This window comes from Strigops habroptila, chromosome 2, assembly GCF_004027225.2.
Source record: "Strigops habroptila isolate Jane chromosome 2, bStrHab1.2.pri, whole genome shotgun sequence".
Classification (NCBI taxonomy): domain Eukaryota; kingdom Metazoa; phylum Chordata; class Aves; order Psittaciformes; family Psittacidae; genus Strigops; species Strigops habroptila.
Window position 1 is genome coordinate 53,848,708 of NC_044278.2, and position 27,610 is coordinate 53,876,317.

General features: G+C 40.0%; 1 protein-coding gene and 1 long non-coding RNA gene across 3 annotated transcripts; one reads left to right on the forward strand and one right to left on the reverse strand.

The window, feature by feature from the left end:
• Positions 1-487: 487 nt before the first annotated feature.
• ASMTL (acetylserotonin O-methyltransferase like) lies at positions 488-27,516 on the forward strand. Of its 2 annotated transcripts, none has more exons than XM_030477290.2 (13): positions 488-893; positions 2,486-2,617; positions 4,930-4,977; positions 5,610-5,674; positions 7,485-7,546; positions 9,256-9,364; positions 14,069-14,495; positions 17,161-17,323; positions 19,108-19,292; positions 20,184-20,313; positions 20,894-21,037; positions 21,605-21,727; positions 22,836-24,028. In XM_030477290.2, exons 1-13 carry the CDS (start codon positions 801-803, stop codon positions 23,048-23,050), a joined length of 1,896 nt encoding a protein of 631 aa, XP_030333150.1. In that variant the 5' UTR covers positions 488-800; the 3' UTR covers positions 23,051-24,028. The 2 variants fall into 2 exon arrangements, with proteins under 2 accessions (XP_030333150.1, XP_030333151.1); XM_030477291.1 differs by lacking the exon at positions 22,836-24,028 and adding an exon at positions 26,870-27,516 and having other exon boundaries at positions 591-893.
• Positions 2,894-21,698, reverse strand: LOC115604310. Its single transcript, XR_003990222.1, has 3 exons — positions 21,504-21,698; positions 19,165-19,261; positions 2,894-2,973 (listed from the first exon to the last, which is right to left on the reverse strand). It is a non-coding gene; the product is annotated as an uncharacterized LOC115604310 (long non-coding RNA).
• Positions 27,517-27,610: the final 94 nt, after the last annotated feature.

Below are 27,610 nucleotides of genomic sequence, written 5' to 3' on the forward strand. Positions count from 1 at the left end.
TAGCTCCTTCTGCCCAAAAAAATGAACGGTATTGCCTCTTTGCCAATACTAACAATCACATAATCACAGAATGGTTAGGGTTGAAGAGACTTTAAAGATCATCTGGTTTCAACCCCCTGCCATGGTCAGGGACACCTTCCACTAGACCAGGTTGCTCAAAGCCTCGTCCAACCTGGCCTTGAACACTGCCAGGAATGGGGCAGCCACAGCTTCTCTGGGCACCCCGTGTCAGCGCCTCAGCATCCTCATAGTGTAGAGCTTCTCCCTTATTTATCCAATCTAAATCTATCCTCTTTCAGTTCATTCAAGAATTATTGGAGCGGGGATGTGTGGCGCTAAACGTGGCTCCTACGACACGAAATCTGCCTGATGTCTGGTTCTCTTCGTTTCAGCCTGCCGCTGGCGCTGTACAGCTGATCTGCGCCTCCCCACGCAGTCACCGCACCACTGCCGGCGGGGCCCGCCCCTCCGAGGCCGCCAGGGCCCGGAGACAGAACCGTGCGCTCCAGCCCGCGCCCGCGCCCGCGCCCGCGCCCGCGCCCGCGCCCGCGCCCGCGCCCGCGCCCGCGCCCGCGCCCGCGCCCGCGCCCGCGCCCGCGCCGTGCGACGATACTTCCTTCCCTCCCCGCTCTGTTCCCGCGGGCCGCCCCGCCTTCGCCCCGCGGGATCTCCGCGGCTCGCTGGGATGGTCCCAGCCCGGCTCCGCCCCGCGGCCCTGGCGTCGTAGAAGACCGCTGCTGCCACCGCGGCCTGTCCTCGACTTGCGCGGAGCGGCGAGCTGGGCTGCGGCGGCCGGCGCCATGGTGTTGCACCCGGTGCTGGGGAAGCTGGTCAGCAAGAGGGTGGTGCTGGCCAGCGCCTCGCCGCGCCGGCAGGAGATCCTCACCAACGTGGTGAGTGCCCGCCTCGCCTCGCCCCGCCTGGGCCGGGGGGGGAAGGCCGGTGGTGCTGCACCTCAGCCCCGGCACCCGGCGCTGGGGGTGGGCAGGCGCCCAGCGGCGGGCTGGACCTGCGGGGTCCGCCGCCTCTCGGGCCGCCGGTCCACCGGCGCAGGGCCGGCACAAGCCCGAGCCGTGCCTCCTGCGGCAGCCGCGTGTGCCGTGCCTGGGGACGATGGCGGCGGCGCTTCCCCAGCCCGTCCCGCCTGCCGGCCTGGGCAGAGGCGGGCAGGCCCGGCGGTTGGGCTTCGGATGGCGGGTGCTGTCCCTGTATGCACGTTGGCTTACATAGAAATGTTACTGGTTTTTCAATACCAATATTTCTTGGTCATGTTTCCTCTGTAAGCAAGTACGTGTGCGTCAGTTTCACGTATCATCGAGTTAATGAGAATGGATTAAAGTATCCTGACAGGGAGGTGATGTGATCAGACAAATGGAAGACTCGCTCAGACTGGGAAATACCAGCATAATTATCTCTGGCATATAATAGAAAAATCTGGAAGATCTTACAGTGGACTAAATTAATTAAAAATGTGCTTCCATTGCCCGCCCTTTAGCTACTTAATACCAAAACCTATGGAAATTTGACTTTGGCTTTTGAAATGTATGACATCTTCATGGGATTAGTATTATGAGGGGTAGAGAGGGGAGAATAGGTAGCTGTCCCTTATTCATTCTGCAGAATGGAGCACGAAGGAGGCTGTAATCCATCCTTCAGACCATTCAGGCTCCATGGAGGAACATGCTGACCTCATTGGGCAGGCTGCAGGGAGCTTTTGAATGGCAGTTGGGTATTATAATACATCAGATTTAGATTGCTTAATGTTGTTATTCTTAATGGGAGAAGTTGAATTTAAATCAGAAAAGGTGTATTGTTTTCAAAATAGAGACATGGGGAAGCACCAAGGTTCAAGCATGCACAAAATTAATAGAAGCACAATGTGCCTGCTGCATGTAGTAAATTTACAGGTGTAACCTGGAGGCAAGAAGTAGGAAGAATGGGGGTGTGTGTGTTTGACAAAACCATATGGAAACTGTGTAATATTTTCTGTTTATCACATGTGTAATGACACATAAAGTGTGGGTGGCAAATCTCCTGTAGGAGTGTGTACTACTGATATGCATAAGAGTGTGTACTACTGATATGCAGGTAAAGTGCAATAGATGGATTCAGTAAAAAATACCCTATAGCAGAATAGTCTGTTTGTGAAATGTATAAGTTTTATACTGTTAGATTTTTATAGGAGAAGAATAGTGAAATTACTGATGTGATTAAGTTCTAATAAATAATAAGGGTGAAATCAAGTAAGCACACCAGTTTAAAAGTTCTCTCTGATGGGGTTTTATGTTCTGGGCTGCTTGTAAATGATATGTATACACCAAAAACTATAATAGAAGCACTGTTTTTTTTCCCCCCTGTGTGTTGGGGGCGAGAGGGGTGTTAAAGTGGAAAGAGCAAAGATCAGATTTGTCACTTGCTTAATATGTCTTGGGAGCAACCTTTAATAACAAGATCAGATTGACTGTATTGCTTTTGTTTGTTACAGGGCCTGCGATTTGAGGTGGTTCCATCCTGGTTTAAGGAGACACTCGAAAAGTCATATTTTGCAGCCCCTTATGAATATGCTGTGGAAACAGCAAAACAGAAAGCTCTTGAAGTAGCAAACAGAATGCACGTAGTAAGTTACCAGCTATTTCAGCAATGAGATTTTTGTCTTTGTAAGTGGTGTGTGTTACTGTGACAGTTTGCATGTACTTCTTAGGTGGTCTCTGAGTGCATTTTCCCCACTGAAGGCAAATGCATGTTGTTCTGCCATTTGTGAAAGATGGCTTCCTGAAATCAGCTCACCAAATCAAAAGAAGGACTTGTGCCTGCAGTTCAGGCTTGCCACAAACAGAAGTGGCCTATATCTTTTGTCAGCAGCACACCTATGCTTGCTTGGGATATATATATACTCTGTAGTTCCTTCCAACAGTCAGGTGTGTGGCTGGACAGTTGTGCGCTCCAGGTATTTGTTGTTTGTGGAGGCAGACTCTGTGGAAAAACACACTGATGTGAATCCAGGGCTTTACCGTAGCTTTCATCAAACAGTCGTTAAATTTGGACAGTTGTGACAGGAGTATAACTCTCTCCTAGTTTCAGCTGGGATAGAGTTAATTTTCTTCCTAGTAACTGTTGCAGTGCTGTGTTTTTGACTTTAGTCTGAGAACAATGCTGATAACACACTGATGTTTTAGTTGTTGCTGAGTAATGCTTACCTGTATCAAAGACTTTTCACTCTCTCGTGCTCTGCCAGTGAGGGACACGGAAAGCCAGGAGGAAGCAGAGTCAGAACACCTGACCCAAACTGGCCAAAGGGGTATTCCATACCACAGCACATCGTGCCCAGTATATAAAGTGGGGGGAGTTTCCCAGAGGGCCCAGATCGCTGCTCACGTTGGGCTGGGTATTGGTTGGTGGGTGGTGAGCAATTGTATCGTGCATCACTTGTGTTTATTGGTTTTTTTTCCTTTCCCCTTTTAGTTTTATATTCTCTCCCCTTGTTATTTCCTTTATCAGTAGTAGTAGTAGTATATTGTACTCTAGTTATTAAACTGTTCTTATCTCAGCCTTCAGGTTTTACATTCCTTTGATTCTCCTCCCCATCCTTCAGGGGGAAAGGAGGGAGGGGTGAGTGTGTGGCTTGCGTGGTACTGAGTTACCAGCTGGGTTTAAACCACAACAAGCTCAGAATTTGTGAGTATAGAGGTGCTGGGGGAAAGCAGAAAAAGACGAATTCAGTGTTAATGCATTCCGGGCAAAGAAACAGACAATTTCCTTTTAAGAAAGGAGAAGCTGACATCATTTCAGGTTCTGTAGTCAATGCATCCATTTTGTATCCTAAATATTGTCAAAACCAGTGATACAACTTATACTATCAGTGGCATATTTGACTTCTGCCCTTGGCTGTGATCACTGTGTTTGAGTACATAAGGTTGTTCCCTATGAGAACCTATTTCAAAGTGTAGCTGATTAAGATCCCACAAAATGTAGCATAATTTCTTAATAATACAGCTCTGGAAGAGAGGAGTATGTTTGTTTGAACCTATACTGATGTCACAAAAGGAATTTTGAACACTTTAAACTAACAATGCTGCCAGAAGTCACCTCTTCAAAACAAATATTGCATGATGTCCAATGTAAATCGTTATCCAGGTTTCTGTCAACTTCTTTTCAGAGAATGGTATAACATTAGGAGAGTGGATTTTAAACCCAGCCTCGCTAACTGACTTATATTGGCCTTTCATTGCAAAACACTATGCTGTGATAATGCTAGTTCACTGGGTTTCAAAATGGAAATTTTTTTAATGGTGCCTGGAATTAGTTCTATTTAAAGCACATCAACAGCCTTTCTTTAGAAAAATCACCTCCCTACAAACTTTTTTTAATATAATTATCACAGTTACAGACAAGTTTCCTGTTTTGCTGTGTTAAATAACCATGTACCTCATAACATGCAAGTCAATCAAATCTCAGTTATGACGACAGTCAGTTTTTAAGTTTATACTCCTACCTCTCAATTCCCCAAAATGGAGTGTATGTGTTCCCTTTTTTAGCAAAACTCGTCTTGGAAGAACAATCCTAGAGGGATGTATTCCCTGGCTTCCGTACACTTGGCACTTTCTTTAAGGGAATTCTGTCCGCCACCTTGAAAACCAGATTGACTTTTGTGAATGCAGTTCTTTCTTGGATGCATTTGTTCATCAGTAATATATTTAGGTAAAATCATGACCTAGGAATAGTCTGCTCATGCCTCCTGTTTTCCTCACTTTTATGGTCATATGAATTATTACTATTTTGTAAACACTACAAAAGGATTGTCTTGTTCTCAGGCCAGTGTAGAGTCCTACCTGTAAACCAGCAAACTTTGTTTTCTTACCTTAAGTTTTAAAAAGTTTTGTTCTTTCTTCCTCTTTTGAGAAATACTTTCTTTTTTTTATGCCTTTGCAGAAACACTTGAGAACACCTGATATTGTCATCGGAGCAGACACTATTGTGGTAAGAAGTCTTCTGTGGTTTAGCATTGTTTTAATTTATGACAAATGTAGAAAGTACTTGTATCTTTAGGTTTAAATTTTGAAAGCTGTCTTCACTGAGAACGTATACCTGCAATGTGATTTATCTCTTGGGTTTTGTGGGTGTGGGTTTTAGGGTATTTTTTCGCGACAAGGCAGGTTTTGGTATCTTAAATGCTAGAAGCCTTGCCGCCATTTTTGCCGAGACGTTAACATTACATTAAGTATTGCCTTGGATCGTCTAGTATGTAAGGGAAATTCTGTTCTCAGGCAGCTGTTGACTGTCTAGAAGTCCAGATCATGTGAACTGTTCGATGTTGTGCCTTGTAGTGGGCATCACTTTATACCTGTCATCCCCACAGGGACAGCGAAAGGTTAAGGACAGGAGAGGTTGAATTACCCTTTTGTTTGAGAGCTGCAGCCACTGGAGGGTAGAGTGTCACACTGATTATGGGCTTGGTAATAAATCATCTGTTCTGACAAAATACCTGTGCTTCTTCCTCTACTCAGTGACTCATGTTTGAAGCCCTGGCTGAAATCATGGTTCAAACATAATTTCTGACCTCAGTTTCTGAAAAGTAAGAAAAAGCCTCACACTTTCTCTCTCTGTTTTAGTCTGTGGATGAGCAAATCCTGGAGAAACCAGTTGATAAGCAAGACGCATATAGGATGCTCTCAAGGTCTGTAGTTTTAAGTAAGATTCCAAATGTGTACGTTAAGCTGTTTTAAAAGGAGCTGTACAGATTCATTAATGTATATGAAGAACTCTATGGATACACTTTTTCCAATGACTTCTAAATAGTGTAAGCCAGTTCTGCTGCTGAAAAAGTTAGACTTGCTTCTGTGTTAGCCACAGCTGCTTGCTCTTGCCTGTTCACTTTAGGAAGCTGATCAGGGGCATAATGAATCATTTTGTTTTCACTTGGATTAGTTTTCAGAGTCATTTACTCACAAGACTGTACATATGCTTCAGCTGATACAGGGTGGGGAGAGATGTAGAGAAATTATGATGGGAAAGAGGACAGAACCATCATAGAAGTGCATTCAGGCTTGACATTTCACAGAAGAATATTGCATGTACAAGAAAGTACATGGTGATATATGTTTGTGGACAATTGCTTTAAATTCTGTAGTTTTACTGTTTTCCATGGTGACTTTTGAGGCTTCTGCTTTTTTCCTAAAGGATACTTTTTTGTAGAAGCTTAATGTTATCTTCTTGTACCTGTGGTTTTTCGGTTGTGGAGTTTTTGTTTTGTTTTGGTTTGGTTTTTTTTCCAATTATGACAGGCTGAATTTTTTTATCCTTTGTGGCATGTTACTAATTTAAAAGTAGTAGTCTTCAAAGAAAAAAAAAAGAGCAGCCTATGATATTAGTGTGGCAGGAGATTCCTCACACCTGCTTTCGCTTGAAATCATGCCAAGTTCAGGTAGGGTGGGTTTTTTTATGTATATATAGAGCTTAGTCTGCTTCTAGCACATGCAGATGTTTTGGGTTTGGGGTTTTTTGGTTTTGGCTGGTTGGTTGGTTGATATTTGTTTTATTTATTTTTTTGGGGGGGGGTTTTGCCTAAGTTCAGTGGGTCAGTTGGATATGAAATACACTTAAAATTTAGGGTTTTATAACTCCTCTTAATTTTGTTCTCTATGAAAAGAGTAAAGTGCAGACAAGATACATACTTGCATATATCCAAGGTGTCAGATGAAAATTCTCACTCACTGTTTCATCTTACAATTAATTAGGTAGAATCCTGGGGGGAACAGTAAGAGTGCAAGATGCTTCTGATCAGATCAGGTAGACTGGCAATCTTTAGGAGACTATTCCTTAATTACGCTCTTCAAAGATTCAAATTCTTATGCTGTTTATTACACTTCCATTGCTTACACATTAGATTAAAAACTTGAAGCCCTCAAAAGGAATCGGCCGCAGTGTGGCGCTCTGGGTCCACTACCAAAGAGCCCATGGTTCTGGGGTAGGAGGGAGCATAGGCTGTCTTCCTCTGCACTCTGCATCTGTTCCTCTGTCTTGCCATTGGGATCCCTGGGGCCAGTCTCGATGAAATCAGTACATAAGCTCTAGTTGCCTATCACTTTTTTAGTCTAAGTTGCATCACCTAGGTATTTATTGCCAACTTTCAGTGAAGATGCCCGTAAGAGTAGTGTTTATGCTGATTGGCTTTTTCTTATGCATTTGAAATAATCACTTCTCCCTGTTTACAATAAATAAGCTGATATGGACTGCTGTGGGCATTAGTACAAGTGAGATTTTGGAGACTTGAAATGTCTGACTCTATGGTATTTTTTTGTTTTGTCAATGTCTTTTCACCTATATTGGAATAAAAAAAAATTATTTGTTTTGGATAATACATCAAGTGATATATTAATATAATGGTCTGTCTCAGCCTGTAGTAGCATAATCATATAGAACATTTTTGCACATGGCAGATTTCATAAAACTGTTGCTTAAACCATGGTTTTTTTCCCCCCTCACAGGTTGAATGGGAAAGAGCACAGTGTTTTCACAGGAGTGGCTATTGTACATTGCAGCAGTAAAGGTATATGTGTCATTTTATTAAAACTCAGTGTTTGCATTAAAAATTATAAGGATTTGTACAAGTGAAGAAACAGGATGGAAATGTTTCATGTACAGTCTGAACTGGCTTTCTACTGCAGATGAGAATTACCTTACCAATATGTAAATTAAAACCTCACTACAAAAGCCAGTTTTTTCACTATATTCAGTTTTCACACAGGAAGGAGGATGACAAAATACAATAGACTTCATAAATGCTGTCTCTGAAAGCTATAGGACTAATTAAAAGACTAGTGTAAACTGTGGGAATATTCTAAATGGAGTTCAAGTAAGGCACTACAAAATGTGGGCCTGGGCAGATTCAGAACCATTTTAACTGTTCCTGTGTTCTGTTTACACTAGCTGATGAATAAAAGCAGTTGCGTGTTTTTTTTCTTTTCAGTAAATAAGGGAAGTTTTAGGGGATGAGTGAAATAATGGCTTAATGCCTCAGACTGTTAATGAATTGTAGGGAGCAATAAATTAGTGTTCTTTATCAGATAATTTATATAGCAAGCAAGTGTGGGGTTTAAGAGAGCTCTACCATTAATATAACTTAAGGAGTGTTTGGTTTGAGGGACTTCCTCTGATAATTACGCCAACATTCTTTTAGTGCAACTTTTGCATGGACCATTTTTCTGAAATTTTACTGGACATAGTCATAGACAAATTATTTACAGCTTTAATCTTTACTGAAATGATTGCTCCTAACTCTTATAACAGAAATAGTCAGTTATCCAGTACTCTTACTAATATGCTAGTACAGTAGAAAGAGAGCTGCTGCAAAATAAATAAAACATGTTATCAAAGGGGTTCCTATGAGCGATCCAGCAAGAATAATAATTGTTTAGGAAGAAAGTAAAAGTGCACACAACTGTACTACTAATGCTATGACAGCACATCTCATTTGAAGTTTACAGATTTAACCCACATCATAGTCAAATGAATGAAATTACCATAAGTCTGCATATTTCCCAAGGGATTCAATCAATTGAGTTTTCTAGAATACGTTTTTAGTTTTAGGTTATAATTAAAATGCTGTTGTTAAGCACCACATACATGTTACACATGGAATTTTCATCTTGTGCTGATTTTTTTTCTTTTTTTTAGCGACAGGGTCCACACCCAGGTGTGCAGTTCTTTATTGCACCTCTGGCCTTCTCTCAATCACTTCTAGATACAGAAATAATCGTGTTATTTCTTGAGAGATGATACAAAAATTACACTGACGTTTACTGATGGGACTGCTGGATGCCTGAGTCTGCAGTGCAGATGTACATCCATATTCAAGCATTTATAACAGCTATATGTTTAACTGTGAAGGGTTGTTAAGAGTTCTTTGACAACAGTCATAAAGTTAGAAGGGTGTTTGTAGCCTTCTTTGTACTCAGTGCTGGATGTGTACGCTAGCAGTCCATAAATAGTTCTGCATAAGCATTGTTAATTGAAGAGCACATCCCACATAGGAAGAGTCCCAAGACAGGACTGTGGAGGTTGAAAATGCAAGCTTTCACTTTCTGGGAAAAGTTGAGTCCGTTGTCCCTAAAGAGCACTATTGGTCATTTCATGCATCTGTGAAATACCTTTTTTTTTCCCCAAGCAAAAATGTCAACTGAATACAAAATAAAAATGAGCTGTTGCACTCTTTAAACTACAGTTTCTGGTTTTAATGATACCTTTTCTCTTCTGTAGATAATCAGCTAGAGATGGAAGTCACTGATTTCTATGAAGAGACTAAAGTAAAATTTTCTGACCTGTCTGAAGATCTTCTGTGGGAGTACATTCATAGCGGGGAGCCAATGTAAGTAAGACCCAGAAACTATCACACAGTATTTAAGAATAGGCCTTAGGGTGTGTTATTGGCTATGAACATAAAACGATTTTGTCCCATGTTCTGCGAAGTTTTGCTGTGTGTATTTGATAAATGATAGCATGGGTGATGCAAGGTAGGTGTTCTGTTCTTCTTATTTAGAGCTATGATTCCTCCAGGGAAAGTGAACTAGCTTTTTAGTACCCTAACAAATTTGGAAAGTGAAGGCTGTTGAAATATTCTGGATTAGAGCAATCACTCATGCAATATACAATTACCTCCCTGTTAACAGAGGCATTCAGGGAGCTTGGGTACCTGAGACAATGGATAGTTCTCATTATAAAAGAGGTGAATAGAGTAAGTATTGGAGAACTTTATTGAAAGAAACTAGAACTTGGTTTAGTTTATTAAAATAGCACTGCTTTGTTGCAAGGAATTCCTACTAAATTTTCGCTTATTCTTGTGGCCATCTTATACGTGTTCCTATGCGATAAATATCTCTTCTGTGTTTCCTCTACCTTTGTATATACTAATTACTTACAGACAACATTGATTTCCCAGAATAAATAGGATGAGAACAGAATGCCTAACTACTCCTAAGATGAAATTGACTAGATTGTTGTGTTTATTTTGCCTTTTTTTTTTTTTTTTAATAAGTACTTATTTGAAGACAGAATTTTCCTTCCCCTCGTATTAGCTGAAGCTTAGTGAAGGCAAATCAGGCCATAGTTAGCACTATGGATGGCATATCTGGTGATCTGAGGTGAACTTCTGGCTCTGTAACTTAAATTCTGACTGTGTAAGAATATCAGTCATAATATAAACTCATTTGTGCTATAAAACAATACAGTCACATTTTACTGGGGAAAGAGAACCAGTGTAGATTTAGGATTTATGTAAGTGCTTATCTGTAAATGAGGCATATTTTCTGAACATGTAAGGTTCCCAGCTTATTACAGAGACTGAAGCTAAATCGGATTATGCAGAGAAGAATGTTTTGGCAAGAATGCAGTTTGTAACAGAAATTCCTAGCAGAGTTTTGGAAGGTGATCTTTAGCAGCTGATCAAACTGCAGTTTTATGAAGGAGAAATGACCATGGATTTTTAGGAAGAATGTCATGTTGAAAAATGTTTTGTAATATTCTGATTATTTCCTCTGGAAGAAAATAAGCTTTAGCAGTTCTGTGCTGAAGCAAAATGGCTCATGAGCATCACGGGGTGATTCTGTTCATTCTGCTAAACAGGGTGTGTGACAGCAAGGGCTTCTCAAGGACCAGAGTTTCAGAGAATGTATTTCTTTACTCTCTGAAGCAGAAGCCAATCAATCTTCAAGAGAATAGGAAGAGTTTGCTTTGGCCTTGTAAAAGAACTACTAAATAGTAGTAGTAGTGTCCTTATAAATTTTGCAAAACAGTCAGGTGAAGTCTCTTATGGGATTTTTTAATTCGTTTGGGGTTTTTGGTTCCCCTCCTCTGTGGCCACCCACTGCTTACACATTTATGTGCAGATAGATTTTTCTAAACACTATTGCAGTTCAAATGACCATTTGTTTATTTTTTTTTAATGGCTTCTTAAGTTTCTGAAAACATAAAACTCAACGATCACATGAAAAACTAAAAGAAGATTGCCTCTTTTGTGCTATTTGGATTGGACAGAGTTCTTTTTATAGCAAGGACAAAATTGGCATTTAGTATTTCTAAAGTCTGTCACTGGTGACTCGGGGACTAATTGTAAAAGTATATAGCTGACTTAAGGTATGAATAAGGGAGGAGGGAAAAGCACTGTCTCAAGGTAGTCTGTGATGAGGCTATAAAACCCCTCAAATTTTGGCTGCAGAAAGATAGCCTTTCCCTTCTTATTTTATTCCTGTTTCTCTTTCCAACCAAGGATTTTCTGCTGGCTGGCAGATCTTTTCTTGCTCTGTAAAAAGAAGGGTGGACTGTAGTAATCTTAACCATTTTGGACTTGTGTAATGAGTAGACTTAGTTTCTGTGCACCTCTTTGATCCAGCTTCTTATTTTGTAATCTTTCGCTTGTGAACAACTTCCTCTATCTCTGCTAACAACTTCCAGTCTGAAGATTCTGTGTGGTTTTTGGTAACTCTGCTCTGAATGGTGACAATGAAATCAAAGGACCCTACTCACTCTGGGGAAAAAGGAGGCTGGAGCTGTATGGTTTTAGACTTAACTATGAAGTAATAAAATGTAGAATGTAAATGTCTTTCTTCCTTTGTATGATTTCTCTTAAGAGTTATTTCCTTCAAAGCTATAGCAAATATATCATTTAGATATTGCAAATAGTTAGTCTCACAGCATAACTAAGCTCATGGATAGCTTGAGGTTATCAGCTCTGAGAGCATAAGAGCAAAAATCTTCCAGGTGCAGGATTACAGAAGTAGAGAGAGCTGTGCTGTTCTTATACTGCAACTGACTTTGAACCTTATTTTTTTACCTGTCATGTTGCTACAGTTGACTCATCTGTATGAAATAGTTGTTCTACATTCATGGCTATATGGGCCAAGACACATGTATTGTCAGACATGTGTTCTTGCCTTTGGAAATCCACCTAAAACCCAACCAAGCATCTCCCTTTATCTGTAGGAGCCGGAGTGCTTGTTAGTGCAAAAGTGTTTTATTTGATCATTTTTCTCAGTTGGACAATACAAATATTGTATACATGGATATACTATTTTGTGGCATGTTCAAATTCTACACCTAAAAAAGGAAATGTGCTTTAATGTTGCCTTTTCAAGAGTTACCTCCATTTTATGTCTATTTTCCCCCCATTGTATATTGTGGGTTGGTTTGTTTGGGGGTCTGTTGGGTTTTGGGGGTTGTTTGGGTTTTTTAGGAAAAAACAGTGGGTGTTGCACACATTCCTCCTGAAATCATGTATCTTTACAACAGTTGGTCAACTGAAAAATGTTTCAGTTGCAGCAGTGATCTTGCAGTTTGTCAGAAGGTCTTTAAAGTGAGTTGTATTTTCATTGTAATATAAATTAACTGATGCTGTGCATACTGTTGCCAATGAAGCCTTGAAGTTAGTGCTATGCTGATAAAAGTATCCAGTTGCAAAACCCAGTCAGATTAGCCAGAGCTAGTTGAGAGCTGTGTAAATACTGATAGACTCTGGGTTTTAGCATGGAAGATGCTTATTGAAAAATCAGTGGAACTTTTACTAATTACATAGCCTCATGCATTTGGACTAGAGCTGTACTTGTAGTAGAGAATCCTTCTCAGGATCCAATGCCAGGATATAAAGTTCTATATAAAAATAAACAAGATGTGGGCAATTGTGTTAATACTCCTTGCTGGGAGTATGATATCACTGCTTTTGATGGTTACAATGTTTTTTGCCTCCGCGTCAGCATATGCCAGAATGACTTCATCCTACTGGACTGCTACTTCATTTAAAAAATGAAATGACTATTTAGTCATTAGAATATTTTTAATTTAGATGTTATAAGTCTTAAGTATGTTATAAAAGAAGGAATAATTTAAACAATGATGAAGCTAGATATTGGTGCTTTATGCAAGATTAAGAGAAAAGCCCTGTTCCCCAGTTCATAGCAATTCAGAAATCTTATTTGCTGGGATACTGATCCTCTGTTTCTTTTAGGAGACTATCAAAAAGAGAATCCAGAAATAAGTTCTAAAAATACTAAGAGCTGGTTCTGATCAAATCTAAGATGAAAAATCAATAATCTTCTTTGTGTAGTAACCTTCTTTCACAAGTACTTTGTGTAATTCCATACTATTTTAAGTTAATAGGTCTGGGACTGACTGACCTTTGGTTTCAAAGCTTGCTGACTTAGGCTTCCAGATTCTGGTGTTATCTTGTAGTAAACACACTCCTAACTGCCTCGTTCCTTAAATGTGGACAATAAAAACTATTGAGACTATTGCAGCTTATGTGCCTGTATGCATTTCCATTCCACATAGTGCAATTTGCATAATTACACCTAAGGACAAATCAGATTTCCAAAACATATTTCTGTGGAAATACGTTTGTGTGCCAAATTACTAGTATTAAGATGGCGTCTAAGAGCACAGTGTTAAGAACTACAACTCTGCTTATATCTCAGAGGTTTATACAAGAACTAGATGGGGCTGAATGGGAGAGTAGTGGGTTTTGTATTTGGATAGGTTGCTCCTCCCCAGGAAAGTCCTATCTTCCTGATCCTCATTTTAGATATTCCTGTGACTAAGATCCACTAGATGTATACTACAGTCATTTGAGTACTAAGATGTCTTCTTCAGTGTGAGCTCCTTTTGGAGCTAACATATTCCTAAAGGCTCTTCAGCCTCTTGTGGAATAGAGTGAAGGTCAGTATGCAGCCAGGTGACCCAATAGTAATGTTGGTTTGTTACCTTTTTGGTAGTCAGGAGTTGGAGAATGCAGTCTAACTGCAGCCAGCTGATGTAACCTCCTGCTTAGGTTACTATGGTACTTGGACTGTCCAAAGCATAAACACCTTAGGCTGCTCACCCCTAGTAGAAATACTGATCCTTGTATTTGTCTTGTGATTTATAAATTGAAGCATTGAGTCTAACTAGTAGATTTAATCTGCCTTTAACTTGAGTACACTTGTCTGTCTTTCAGACTCTGCGCTATTTCTGGAGTATTTGTGATCTGTGCTACCTTCACTCTTAACTGTAATTATATATATGTCATTTTTGCTTTCTCCTCCCCCAGGGACAAGGCTGGTGGATATGGAATCCAGGCCCTCGGTGGAATGTTAGTTGAGTATGTCCACGGAGACTTCTTGAATGTGATGGGATTTCCTCTGAATCACTTCTGCAAAAAGCTAGCGGAATTGTACTATCCGCCTTCTAAACATAATGTACAACATAAAAAGTATGACTCTATCCCTTCTGTGGACACTTTTGAGAACCTAAGTGATGGAGAAAGTGAATCTGCAAATTTTACAGAGCACAAAGATGCTAGTAAATTGGACAGCAGCAGGATGTGTTCATCAGGAGCTATTTATAATTCTGAAAACAGTTCTAGTGTCAGAACTGGGTTTATGGTGTCTCTGGAAAATCAGAATGGCATGCCAGAAAGTGCAACAAAACTTCCATCTAAAATTCTAGAGCTGATGGATGGATTTAGAGCCTCAAAGGTAAGGAAAAAAAGAAACCCAAAACCCTGCTTACTACATTGCTGGCTGATACAGTTGTTTCATTAGACTTCAGTATATAACAGGTAATGTGAAATACTTGAGCTGGTGTAAGAATGTAGTAATAATTAGTAAAAGATAACCGGTAAAGTACTAGAGAATCCCAAGATAGCTGAAACTTCTGGTGCAATACAAATGTTGGAGTTGTTTTTTTTTTGGTGTTTGCTTTTATCTCTTCTATGGAATTTTAATTACCCATTTGATAAAAAAATTATGTCTTTTGAGAGGAAAAAATTGGGTTAGGTTTTTTTGTGTTTTTGGTTTGGTGGTTTGCGTTTCTTCTTACTGATCACAAGAGCACAATCAGGCAGGAAGTTACCTGTTGTATACTCTGCAAAGACAGCATTTAATATAGTTAACTTATCTGAGTTAAAACTGTGACAATAATTGTATATATTATATTTGCTTTCTAACTTCTAATGCTTAGCATTAGAATTCTGTGGAGGATCTTAGGGGGTTTTTTATTCCATGTTAAAGAGATTTTTATATAACCTGTTTCATGTTCATGTTTAGCTGATAATATCCATGCAGTATCTGAAGGAGACATACAAGTAACAGTTTACCAACAGAAGATCACATGCTCTGTGTATCAGCCAAGTGTGATGAGAAATGAGTACCTAGACATTTTAAATACTACCAGTTTTTCTACTCAGTTCCAGCGTGGTGAAGCCAATAGTGAAGAATGCAAAGGAGAAATAAACACCAATCATTCTAATAGATCACTGATATCCATCAGCCATCGTCGTGTTTTAGGAAGAGGTGAAAAAAAAGGCTAAAGTGGCAGTGAAATGACAAACCTGGAACTAAAGATTTAACACATTTGAGGGGGATGGAGGGAAACACGCCAGACAGTGAACAATGGTTTTGCTGAAACAACAGAAAGTTGTACTCAGATCTGAAGGAAAACCATAGTGTGGTCACCGTAGGTCTGTGGGCGTGCTGCTTGCAGGCATGCAAAGCAGTACTGAGAGACTTGGAATAAAGCAGCCTTGAGATTGCTGCATTTGAGCTTCTGTATCTATAGAGAATGGGTTTTGATGTATTTGAATGGGTGAGATGATGTTTAGCATTTCTTCAATTTCAGTAAAATACGGAGACATCAAATTATGTACACTCTTTACACTTCTGTGATGTAGAATTCGGTTTTGTGCAGTAAATAGAGGGTAGAGGCTGGAAATAGAAGCAGAAGCTTTCCTTTCCCACTAATCCAGTGTAAAGTCATAGTATGAAGTGCTGAGTTGAACTAGTGGGAAATTTTTTTTCCTGACGGCTTGAATCTTTGTAAAATTAATTACCAGTTGCAATGAATGCTTCCTGTGATCTGACAAAACACAGCATCTCTCCGCTTGTAGAATAGGGATAAGAGCACAAAAGCATTTAGTTTCACAAAAGCTCTCAAGTTCTGTTTCGTTTTGGTCCTTCAGTGTTGTTTCAAGGACTTCATAAAGCAGAATGAAGCCTCCTCCTGCTGAAGATGTTGCCACCTGTTTTACTTTGAACAGCTGCTGTTGCAGAACAGGAGGGGATCAGAGTTAAATCCTACTTTCTCAAGATTAGTATGTTCTGAATTTGCATAATCTGATCCATACTCAGACCTTTGGGGTTTTTCCTTTGATTTCCCCCTACCTCCTTGAACTGAGAATTATAGAATGGTAGAAAGAGTGATTTGGATCAGCCAAGTTTTTGACCTCGCTTCTTACTTTCTCTTTCCTGTTCTTACAGTTTTCGGGTGGTATCAGTCCAAAGATTGGACAGGTCTTGGAAGCCAAATGATTGTAGGTTAGATGCAGTTGGCTCGGTATTGTGAAAGCCTGGATTATAATAAATCTCAGCTATATGTTCTCATTAGAATAACAGAGGAAACTGTAAAAAGAGGATGAAGATGATATGATATATATACACACACAGTAGCAGACCTTCCCCAAAGTTAATCTCTTTTTCTCCATTTGATTTTTATCAAACAGAATGTCAATCTTTTTTTTCCTTGACTGCCTTGATTAAGTGCATTATAGTTGCCTTCAGTTGCAAAGAAATGGATTCTGTGATTGCTGTGTGTGCTTCCGCTCCTGTGCTCTATAAGGTGTGCATGTAGGACAGTTGTGCTCTGAAGTTTTATTCTTTTTTTTTTTCCCCCTTAATTTTTATTAACCAGACAAGTATTACAGCAGCTGAAACTGTTACACTGCCTTAGTGGAGCTTTCCATTCCTTATGTTTTGGGTAAATCAAATTTAATTTGATCTTTTGGCATTGGTTCAGATGCTTAAGAATGTTTGACCTTATGGAACAGTCTTACAGATTAGGATATGGTAAATACCAGAATAAAGAGGTTGTCTTCATACGAAATCTGTAGGCTGCACTGCAGAATATTTTGAGTTCCCTTCTCTCCCAAACACCTCTGGAAAAATTCTGTTACTTGGCTAAGATAATGAAACCCTCTGAGACAGAAGGAAACCCTCAGATGATATAATTATCATAGCAATTTTTAGGAGTTTTGTTAAACTATGTTGCACTTAAAGAGTAGTTCTGCAGAGTAATTATAGGCAAAAGGTTCATTGATTGCAGTCTTTTAAACACAGTATGCTAACAGGCTTTTTTCCCTACATTTAGGCTCTGTTTGTAGCCTCTAAGCTGAAGATGTTTGATCACTTGAAAAATAAAGGTCCACTGAAAGCTGTGGATATTGCAAATGAGGTTGGAACCTCTGTGTGTGGAACAGAAAGACTCCTTGATGCATGTGCTGCTCTTGGATTACTGGAGAAAACACCACAAGGTGACTAATTCCTTCTCTCTGCAACTGCATATAGTACTGAAAGACATGCAGGACTGGAAGAGCTGCTTTGAAGGTCACAGGGTTTAACTTGATATTGTGGGTAATTTGGAATTTGGGGAAAGGGGAATGGATTGTTGCTTGTTTGCTTGCATTATTAGTAGCTGGAATTGTTTCATCTAGGGGCAGGCTTTATGTAATGAACACATTCAAGTCTTTGAGGAAACCTTAGATTGCTTTTGCTCGCTGAATATAGCACTGACCAGATTTCTAAGAAAAAGTTGACAGTTGTGTGGGCAGTCTCAGGGAGCAGTGTAATAGCTCAGACATATCATCTGCATTTGGGTCACAACAACCCCATGTGATGCTACAGGCTTGGGGAAGAGTGGCTGGAAAGCTGCCGGGTGGAAAAGGACCTGCAGGTGCTGACTGACAGCCACTGAACTTGACCCAGCTTGTGCCCAGGCAGCTAAGAAGGGCAACAGCATCCTGGCTTGTATCAGCAATGGTGTGGCCAACAGGAGTAGGGAGATGATCATCCCCTGTACTCGGCACTGGTGAGGCTGCACCTCAAATACTGTGTTCAGTTCTGGGCCCCGCACTACGAAATATTGAAGTGCTGGAGTGAGAGAAGGGCCATGGAGCTGGTGAAGAGCCTGGAGCACAAGTCTTATGAGGATTGGTTGAAAGAACTGGTTGTTTAGCTGGAGAAAAGGAGGCTCAGGGGGGACCTTATCGCTCTCTACAACTACCTGAAAGGAAGTTGTAACAAGGTCAGTATCGGTCTCTTCTCACAAGTGATAGGGCAAGAGGAAATGGCCTCCAGTTGCACCAGGGGAGGTTTAGATTGGGTATTAGCAAAAATTTCTTCACTGGAAGGATTGTCAAGCATTGGAACAGGCTGCCCAGGGAAGTGCTGGAGTCACCATCCCTAGAAGTATTTAAAAACTGTGTAGATGAGGCCCACAGTGATTTAGTGATTAGCGATTTATGATTTAGTGGTGGTCTTGGCAGCCCTGGGGTGACGGTTGGACTTGATGATCTTAGGGGTCTTTCCAGCCTAAATGATCCTATCATTCTGTCTAAAATAAGGACCAAATTCCATTCCCTGATGCAGCAATGCAGAATCACAGTCCTCAGCAGTGAATCAGGGTTTTAACCAGGAGTGCTCTGGAATGTGTTCCTCTTTGTGGACAACTTAAATTTTAGTGCCCCTAACCAGAACAGTGCTTGAAGGTGTATATAGGCGAGGGAGTCAGGATTAACTCTTTCAGTCCACTCTATGTAGTTACAAGTTTCCAATATGCATCATTTACATTGTAAGACTTGAAATGGTCAAGTGTCAAGAAAAGGAAATAAAGCAGGTTTTCAACTCTGTTAGAGGACAAGACCAAGGAGAAAGCCCTGAAGGCAAAACATTTTGGAGAAAGCTTGAACTTAAGGGGAGGAGAAGCCGTAATCTAAAGCAAAATGCAGCCAAGAATGAGGAACTTCTAGTACTCTCCATTAAATATTAGGTGTCTAGCTGAGCTACTCTGGTTTAAAAAATAAAAAAATCAATGCTTATCTGTATCATCCAGTATCTAAATTCTTTTTTTGTAAACAAAATACTTGCTCCTTTAAGAACAAGAAGACTTTTAGAATTATTTCATATAAATATTTGCACAGAAAAGATAACATCAGGATTTGCTAGCTATTTAACAGCTATGCAGGAAGACATGCCTTCAGGTTTAAAGCAACAGTTATACTGAAACAAAGCCTGGTTACAGTTGTTTTCTTCCCATAAGGTTACAGTAATACAGATTCAACAAATACGTATCTGACTTCAGATGGTGAATACTCACTTCATGGCTACATTATCCACTCTAATGACCACCTTTGGCCTCTCTTCACATTCCTGGAGTCTGCTGTCAAAGAAGGGAGCAGGCAGAACCATCGAGCCTTTGGAAAGAAAGCAGAGGATTTATTTAAGGTAATATAAACTCTCATTAGTATCAAAACTAGCTGTGAGGAGCCCAGAACTGATCTAGGGGCAAACAGAGAAGAAAGTTGGTCAGTCTCAGAAATGGTAGAAGCACAATGCAACTAGACCTAGACTTCTGTTCCTTTCAACTTTAGACTCTAAAGTGCTGGAGCAATCACAGAATATACTAGGAAATTCAAGGGCTGACAAAAATTCTCTGGCTAAAGTGTTGCCCATCCAGCTAACATACTCTCAGAACAACCTCTGGGCCTGTTTACATTTGTGTCCTTTTTTAACACCAGATAGTAGTGTCATATCATATAATCACCTCTTCCACGCTGGATGCCAGTCACTTGATGCTGATGTGCATTCAGTTCAGTCTGTGCCGACTGCATAATCAGAGCTGTTTTCAAAGTCATTCTGTGTTGATGCAGACTTGTCAATTATCCTCCTGGTGAAGCAGGTGGAGGGGCATAAATATTTCTGCCTGTGTAAGGAAAGGGCTAGTAGAGTGAGCAGAACATGTCAGGACTTTACCTCTGACAGCAGAGCTGGCTAAAAAGTGTGCTTCAGACTAAATCCTGAGGTTCTTAATTTGTACTTACCTTCTAGATGCTGATGAAGCCAGTCCCCTAAAGGAGATGTCTACATCCCTCATACACAGCTGATAAACAGAAATAAGAGCTTTTGGAAACTTAAGGTCCTGTTAGCCTAGTTTTGGTATCGCTGTAGTGAAACAGCAAAGGATTTGGATGAGCAATTAGTCAATGGCACTTTCAACTGATCTTTTAATTTTAGAGTTCTAATGTTAATGATGTGCACCTACTGCTGTGGTTGTACGTAGTTTTAATTAAGTCACGAAACTAAACTTCAATTACTGTGCTTTTTTTCTCTTTTTAGGACTATTATCACAGCCAGGAAGTGAAGCAACGTTTTATGGCTGCCATGCACAGCATTGCCCACCTGACAGCAAGAGGCGTGGCTACAGCATTTGATCTTTCACGGTTTAAATCTGCTTGTGATTTAGGAGGTATTGCTTGGAATTGAACTTGTATACAAATTTAAGAGAAAAGCTTGATTTCAATTCCATATTTTATTACTTAAAATGTATTTTTTTACTAAGATTGCATTATTATCTACTATTATTTTTCTGGTATGGTAATGTCAGAATAAAAGGGTTAAGTGCAGTTGACTGAAAGCAGAGTTACTTAAATGGTGTTTGAGTAGACTGAAGTAAGTAAATGTTTGTCCAATCAGTTACCTACTGACACAGCTCAACACAGAAAACAAGATGATTTGTGGCCCATGAGATAGAATATTGGGCTGGGAGCTCCATTTTCAACTGTGCTGTTGCTGTCCATTGGCATGTCCAAGATTTTCAAAAGTAATGAAGGATTGATTTCTGAATCCTTCTGTATTGGGGTGTCAAACTTGAAACACTACACTGCTAGAACAAAAAGTTTTGATTCTTTTGGAATTGGTTTGTTTTGTGTGTAGTTTTAATTCTGATTTGATGTCTCTATTTTAGTGTTGTATACAGCCTTGTCTTTAAAAATGTCTGCAAATGCTGGGAGAAAAGACTTGATTTGACTTTTTTAAACTTTCAACAGGTTGCACTGGAGCTCTGGCTCATGAATTAGTGAAAATATACCCAAATCTCAGTGTCACAGTATTTGACCTTCCAGAAGTCATTGCAAACACCTCTTACTTTCAGCCTTCAGCAGAACACACAGCTCCAGTAACATTTGTATCAGGTAAATGTAACACATGATCTTTTTGTCTTATTTCTGTCACCCTGGAGCACAGTGCAGGCTCTTTTGCTGCAGAAGATGGTCTGCTACCCTGCTCCAACCCCTTAGTGCAAGGCAATGCACGCACACCCATGCTAAATGGGGACATTGTATTTCCAGGCCTGTGGGGATAAAAAAACCTGGCTATAGTTGGAAAACGTGGATAAATAAGGAAGTATGAATTAGTAATGTTTTTAGTACCACTGGGAGCAGAGGCTGCATGTCTTTATCTCAGGCTTTTATTTTCTAGGCAAGATCAACATGGTGGCTACAAAACATTTCAATGTCTCCTTCCTTGCTTTAGGCTTTCTCCTCATTTTTTATATGTTATGGAATTCTTACCTGTGTTCTGCTCTTCTCTTTAACTATGCTTTCCTTATCTGCAAATCAGTGCATACCTATACCTGTTCATTCTTGTTTCTTTCTTTACCTCTGCTGAAGCTCCTCATTTCTCTGCAATATTTTCATTTCATTTTGTAGGAATGTCCTCTGTGATTTCCGCAGGAATGTACTAACTCTGCTTTCCAACAGGTGACTTCTTCAAGGATAATCTTCCAGAAGCAGATCTTTATATCCTTTCACGTGTTCTTCATGACTGGCCTGATGAAAAAATACACGTGCTTTTAAGCAAGATATCGGCTGTTTGCAAACCAGGTAAGTTTTTTTCATCTTGTGGGCTTAAAAGTATATGTTAATGCATAAACATAATGAGTTAGAAGTTCATATTAAAAAGGTGTATTTTTTCTGTCCAATAATAGTAGCCTTTGCTTGAACATCTATGCTTGCGTTATATTAATACCTACTAAGAAAAAATGAAATAAAGCTGAACACAGCTTTATTCCATTCCTTGTGTTGTATCGCTGGCCACCAGAGAGAGGTGATCAGTACCATCCCCTCTGCTCCTTCCCTTGAGGAAACTGTAGGCTGTGATGAGGTTTCCCCTCGGCCTTATCTTCTCTAAGCTGAACAAGTCAAGTGACCTCAGCCACTCCTCATAAGTCTTGCCCTCGAGGCCTTTCACCATTTTGGTCACCCTCCTCTGGACACCCTCTAGTAGTTTGATGTCCTTTCTATATTGAGGTGCCCACAGCTGCACACAGTACTTGAGGTGGGGCTACACCAGTGCATTGTACGGTGGAACAATCACCTCCCTTGACAGTTAGCAATGCTGTGCTTGATGCACCCCAGGATACGGTTGGCCCTTTTGGCTGCCATGGCACAATGACTCATGTTTGAACAGTACTAAAGATCAAAGAAGAAGACAAAAAGCAGAAAAGCCTACACTGCTAAGATTAACTGCTTCTTTAATCCAACAGGATTAACTAGCTATAAGGTTTGTTTCGTAAGAGAGCATTCTAAATTAGATCTAGGCCATAAAGCATAATCTCATTTATGGGGGGGAATAAAAAAAAATAATTGTGGGTGACTGTCTTAATCTTCTTATGCAGAGATGGGGTATGACAGGTGCTAACAGGAGCTGCTTGCTTCAAATGGAAACAAGACTTAGTCTAAGAGCATAGTCTAAAAGTGATCTGAACTTCATTGAAGTGGAGACAGTGCTCTAAACTCCCTCTTCCTTTTAACAATTAAATGGTTGCTTCCAGGAAGAGATTACTGAAAGTAAAGTTCTGCCACTGACAGCCACTGAATACCATTAATACATTAGTGTGAGGGTTCTCTGAAACTGCCTCTCAACAAAACACTGGAAACTTGAAGCTAGAAGAACTTTACTGAGCCACTTTTGGTTGTTTTGGAAATGCAGGAAGTGCCTTGCTTGTGGCAGAAAGTGTGCTTGATGAACAGAAGACGTGCCCTCCTACAGCTGTACTACAGTCCCTCAGTATGACTGAAGGCAAGCAGAGAAGTGGTTCAGAATATAAACAGCTGCTGGAGAAGTACGGATTCACAAATGTACAAATTAAAATCACAGAAAATTTACTGGATGTTGTTTTGTGTTTCAAGGCCCTGTCACCATAGCATGCCCAGAAGCAGACTGGGATGCTGAGTTTTTACAACACTTGTGCAATGTACCCTTCATCAGCCATCACATACTGTCAGTTTAGGATTGTTTTGACTCTTTATCTAAGGAATAGTTGTTACAGGCCTTGAATAAAAGTTGGACTGCAGCTTCTGCAGGAGTGAGTTCTATGCATTTAAGAAATGTCTGGCCAAACCTCCTATGTATTAAATACGTTCATGTCAGTTATGTTGGCTAGTTTGCAGGCTGTATTAAGCTCAGACTTGCTGTCTAGATGTATAGCATGACAAGTTAAAACTAAAAGCTTTCATGAGCCACATTTAATACCTTCATCTTCCTGGACCTTAAAATTAAAGAGCATTCTTCCTCTGCAGTGTATTCAGTGGTTACTGCTCATTTTTGTTAGAAATTAAAAAAAACCCAAACCTGTCCCATCTATCTGAATTCAGGGATGCCCATACTCTTTTTCACTTTTCTGTGGGGCCTCCCTCAAAAACATCTCAAGGATACTCTCTCTTTTTTTTTTTTTTTTTTAAGCACTTTACCGCAAGAACAAGTGAAAATAGGACAAAGCTCAAACATATTCCTACAGCACTTATAATGTCATAGAGAAACTTCAGCCACAGTATGCACCCATGCAGGCTGTAGTAAAACCTGTTCCTATCAGTTTGGGGGTTTTCTTAAGATGCTTAAATGGCCATATATGTTTTCTGTCACATTACTTGAGCTTTAGGGTTTATGTATAAATTCTCTTATGAAAATTAAAAACAGAAGTTTCTTCATGTTCTTCTAGTCTTTAGTTGGAGAAGTATGTACTGTATCCCATCTCTTCAAGTAATTTGTCACTAATGTCACCTTTCCTAATGTTTTTTTAGTTGCTTTTTTCTCCCGGTAGTTCATTAATATTTATTTTTTCTATTTAAAGTGTAATTTGTAGTGGAAGCCTTCCTGGAGATTAAAGTTGCACTTTCATACTACCTTTCTTCTCTATCAGTTGTGAGTTTCTTGCCTGTCACACTTCTACAGCAATAATCCCAGTAAGCCAGTGTGAGAGTGGCCATGCCTATGCTGAATTATGAACCTCAGCCAATTAAAGAGAGTTGATGAGCAAGGTCAAGCATCTGTCTGGCAGACTCTTGTCTTACGTTACTTAATCAGAAGTTACTTTGCACTTTGAGCACTGAGCAAAGTGAAAGTGCCACAGTGATTCAATTCATCATGAGAAATACGCTTACTGCAGAACATTTCAGCTGCGCAAAATCAGGGAAATGCCAGACTTTTACATCACTGGGGTTTTAATTCTTGGCAGGAGGCTTTTATGAATGGAAATTTGACTGATCGCATCTATACAGGCACTTAAAGAGATAAGGCAAAATATTCAACTGAATGAATTTTAAGTGTGTCTTTTCCATATTGACATGGAGTTTGCTGTTATGCTTAACAGGTTTGTATTTTGAGAGAGACTCATTCCAGCAATCACATGTTTCTCATCTCATAATTATTCATTTAGTTCATAATGCTATTCTTTAAGCTGCTATAAACTGTTTGAGTCAGAAAATTTCAATCCTAAAGTTGGCACACCTGTAGCTGTGCCTCTAAGTACTATATATCCGACTGTAAAATTTGAATCGAATGTGCCTGGCTACCACACAACCTCAACGTACTCTGTGATTAAAGCACAACAGTAATACACGTTAAGCATTAGTCCTTTGGGCATGGTGGCTGTGGTAATGTACCACAGCTTTGCACTCTCAGGATAATGAAGCATTGGAGCATGTTGACCAGAGAAGTTGTGGAATTTCTGTCCTTGAGACATGGGGGTTAACGGAATGATAGATGAGTAATGGAAACAAGAACTTCAGGACTCGTTCACTGAATGCTGAGGTAAGAATCCTTGAGGAAGAGAGAGAAGTTTGTAAGAAAGAAGAGACACAACTTGGTTGGCTGTCCCAGCTCAATCATTTTCATATCAGTTTTTGACCTTGTTACAGCTATTAACAGTACTTCTGCCTGGAAAAGTAATGGAACAGAAGCAAAGGGTAGTATATCATCGGAGTTACCCAGCACAAAAGCTTGGGAAGAGCTATTTAATGGCTAAGCCCCTTCGTGTGGGCTGTGAGTTCATTTTTGGATGTGTTAGCTGACTGCTGGATAGTGGAAGTATTTAATGTGGGGTTTGGTTTTGTTCTTAAAAAACAGTTTTTGGAGGGTTGACACTCTCCTCACACTCCCTCATCTTTTGGCTGGATATTACGTCCTTGCTAAACAATGATAATCTGGATTAAATTACTTTCTAATTTAGAAGAGACTGTTATGACTATTAATTTTTATCTCCTATAAAACTATGGCCAAAATTTCTTCATCAAAGTATGCTCCTGAAAGGGTTGAAAATTAGCTCTGTTTCAGTCCTTTTCAGGAAGAGGGACTGGAGAGAGAATTTTTTGTTCTTTTTACGGGTACTAACTTTATTTACTGTGTCTAATTTCTGAAGGTTGTGCTTTCTGGGTATATTTTTCCAGATTGCCCTTATGTTATCTGTCCCAAATTACTTTTTGTGGCAAATTGGAATGACCCATCTATCTGTATCCTCCTTTCAGAGTGTGCAGAATTTATACCGACTTCCAAAGCTGTATTGTGATGGTGACTTAGAAATGATAGCCATGTATTACTCTACCTAGCAACATTTGCTGTATAACCAGGAACATTGATTCCCAGGTGTCTCTGTTGAAGGCAAAGGAGGATCAGATGGGAAAGGGGACAGGGAATAGAAACCACTGAATCGTAACAAATGGGCTACATCACTCTGTCTTGAGACACCTAAATATTAGGCATTCAAATCATCTACTCACATTGAATCTCCAATCGGTAAAAAACTGGCATTTTCAGAGGGTGATTCATCTCACCTGTCTGTAAAAGAAAATTTGTTAATAAGCTATCAGAAGGACTTTTGTGACTCCTGATAGTTAACACCAAGGTCTCAGCCAGCAACTTTATCTCCAGATCTTGGTCTGTTCTCTAAGAAGCTGCAGTGTTATGTTCAATTTACTGTTTATCGTTAAATGTCTGAGGTTTACGTGTACGGATGGCTTTGAGGAGATTGTCTTAAGGGCCAGAAAGATATAAATGTTATGCAGCACTAAGCAGCATTTTACAGCTATTTTAGTACTATTTTGATCTGAATTGGTGGCCTCCTGTACATGCACTGTGCCAAAAGAAACCACCACATAAGATGCAAGGCCAAAACACAGTGTTTTGTCAGTAGCCCTCTCTTGTATTCCCTTTCTGCTTATGGGTCTGAAGATGGAGGAGGAGGCTATGTGAAATCACTTAAGGATCTGCTTGCATCCCTATGTTAGTCACACCACAAAGGCCTCAATTCCTACAGAAATAATGCACAATAACACTGACTTTTTCTCTGCTTCTGTAATGCTTGCCATCCACTCTTTTGTCTGCTTGTCACCACTTCAATATGAATGGGGAGCAGTAATATATCCGAAAGAGATGTAGCTACTATTCCTGTCTTACTGTTTTCCATAACCATCATGCCAAGTCTACAAGAAGTCATCCCCTCTTCCCCTGAAAACAAAGAGGTGACTTGACTTGTGTTTCATCCCTCCATAGTGTGGAAGGGAATTTCCTGGGGTTTGTGAGAGGAGTGGATTATACATTTAATGGTGGATTAGTTATACCAGAGCAAATCCATAGAAATTATAAATGAAATCACCTGCATCTGGTAGTTTGCATCCTATATATGATAGCAGAAATTCTCTTGCCTGATAGTGGATTAGTACTGTTGCATGCCTTTGTTTTTAAATCAGGCTGTGAGATTTTGCTGGCTGAAATGGTACTGGATGATGAGAAGAAGAAGAGGCGTACAGCTCTGCTGCAGTCTTTGAACATGCTTGTGCAGACAGAGGGAAAGGAGAGAAGTGGCTCTGAATATCGAACCTTACTGGAACAACATGGATTCACAAATGTCAAAATCAGAGTGACAGGAAATTTGTTAGATGTCATTCTCTGCATTAAGACCTAGAAAAAAATGGATTTAGTAGTAAAATCTGGATGTCTCTAGTCATGTTTCATGTTTTGTAATTATGCAAATACGTTCTTAGTTTCCCATCCATATTGTAAACAAGAAATGTTATGTCAGCTTTCTGAAGTTACTTTTAAAAAGGAGAGGGATCGATTGCATTTATTTTGAACTCTAGTATAATGAAGCCAGAAGGTTCTACCCTCAGAAACAAGTCTCCAGCCACAAATGGTGTCAGCAGCCCTACAGCAGTATTCACATGGCTGAGAAATCAGAGCTTCTTCATACTTGGTCCAATTAGAATAGTCCTGGGCTCAGACCAGCTTTGCCCATTTCAGGGGGTCAGTGCAGGTATCACTTCAATGCTCCATCACCATCCATTTTAATATAATTTTATGTTACGCACTCTATTGTAAATAAAGAAACATTCTCTAACAAAGTCTGGAGACTGCTACTGCAGTGGCATGGGCAAGATTGGAAGCAGAAGAACTAGAGTGGTAGCTGCTCGAGAGAGTCAAGGTGGACTCAG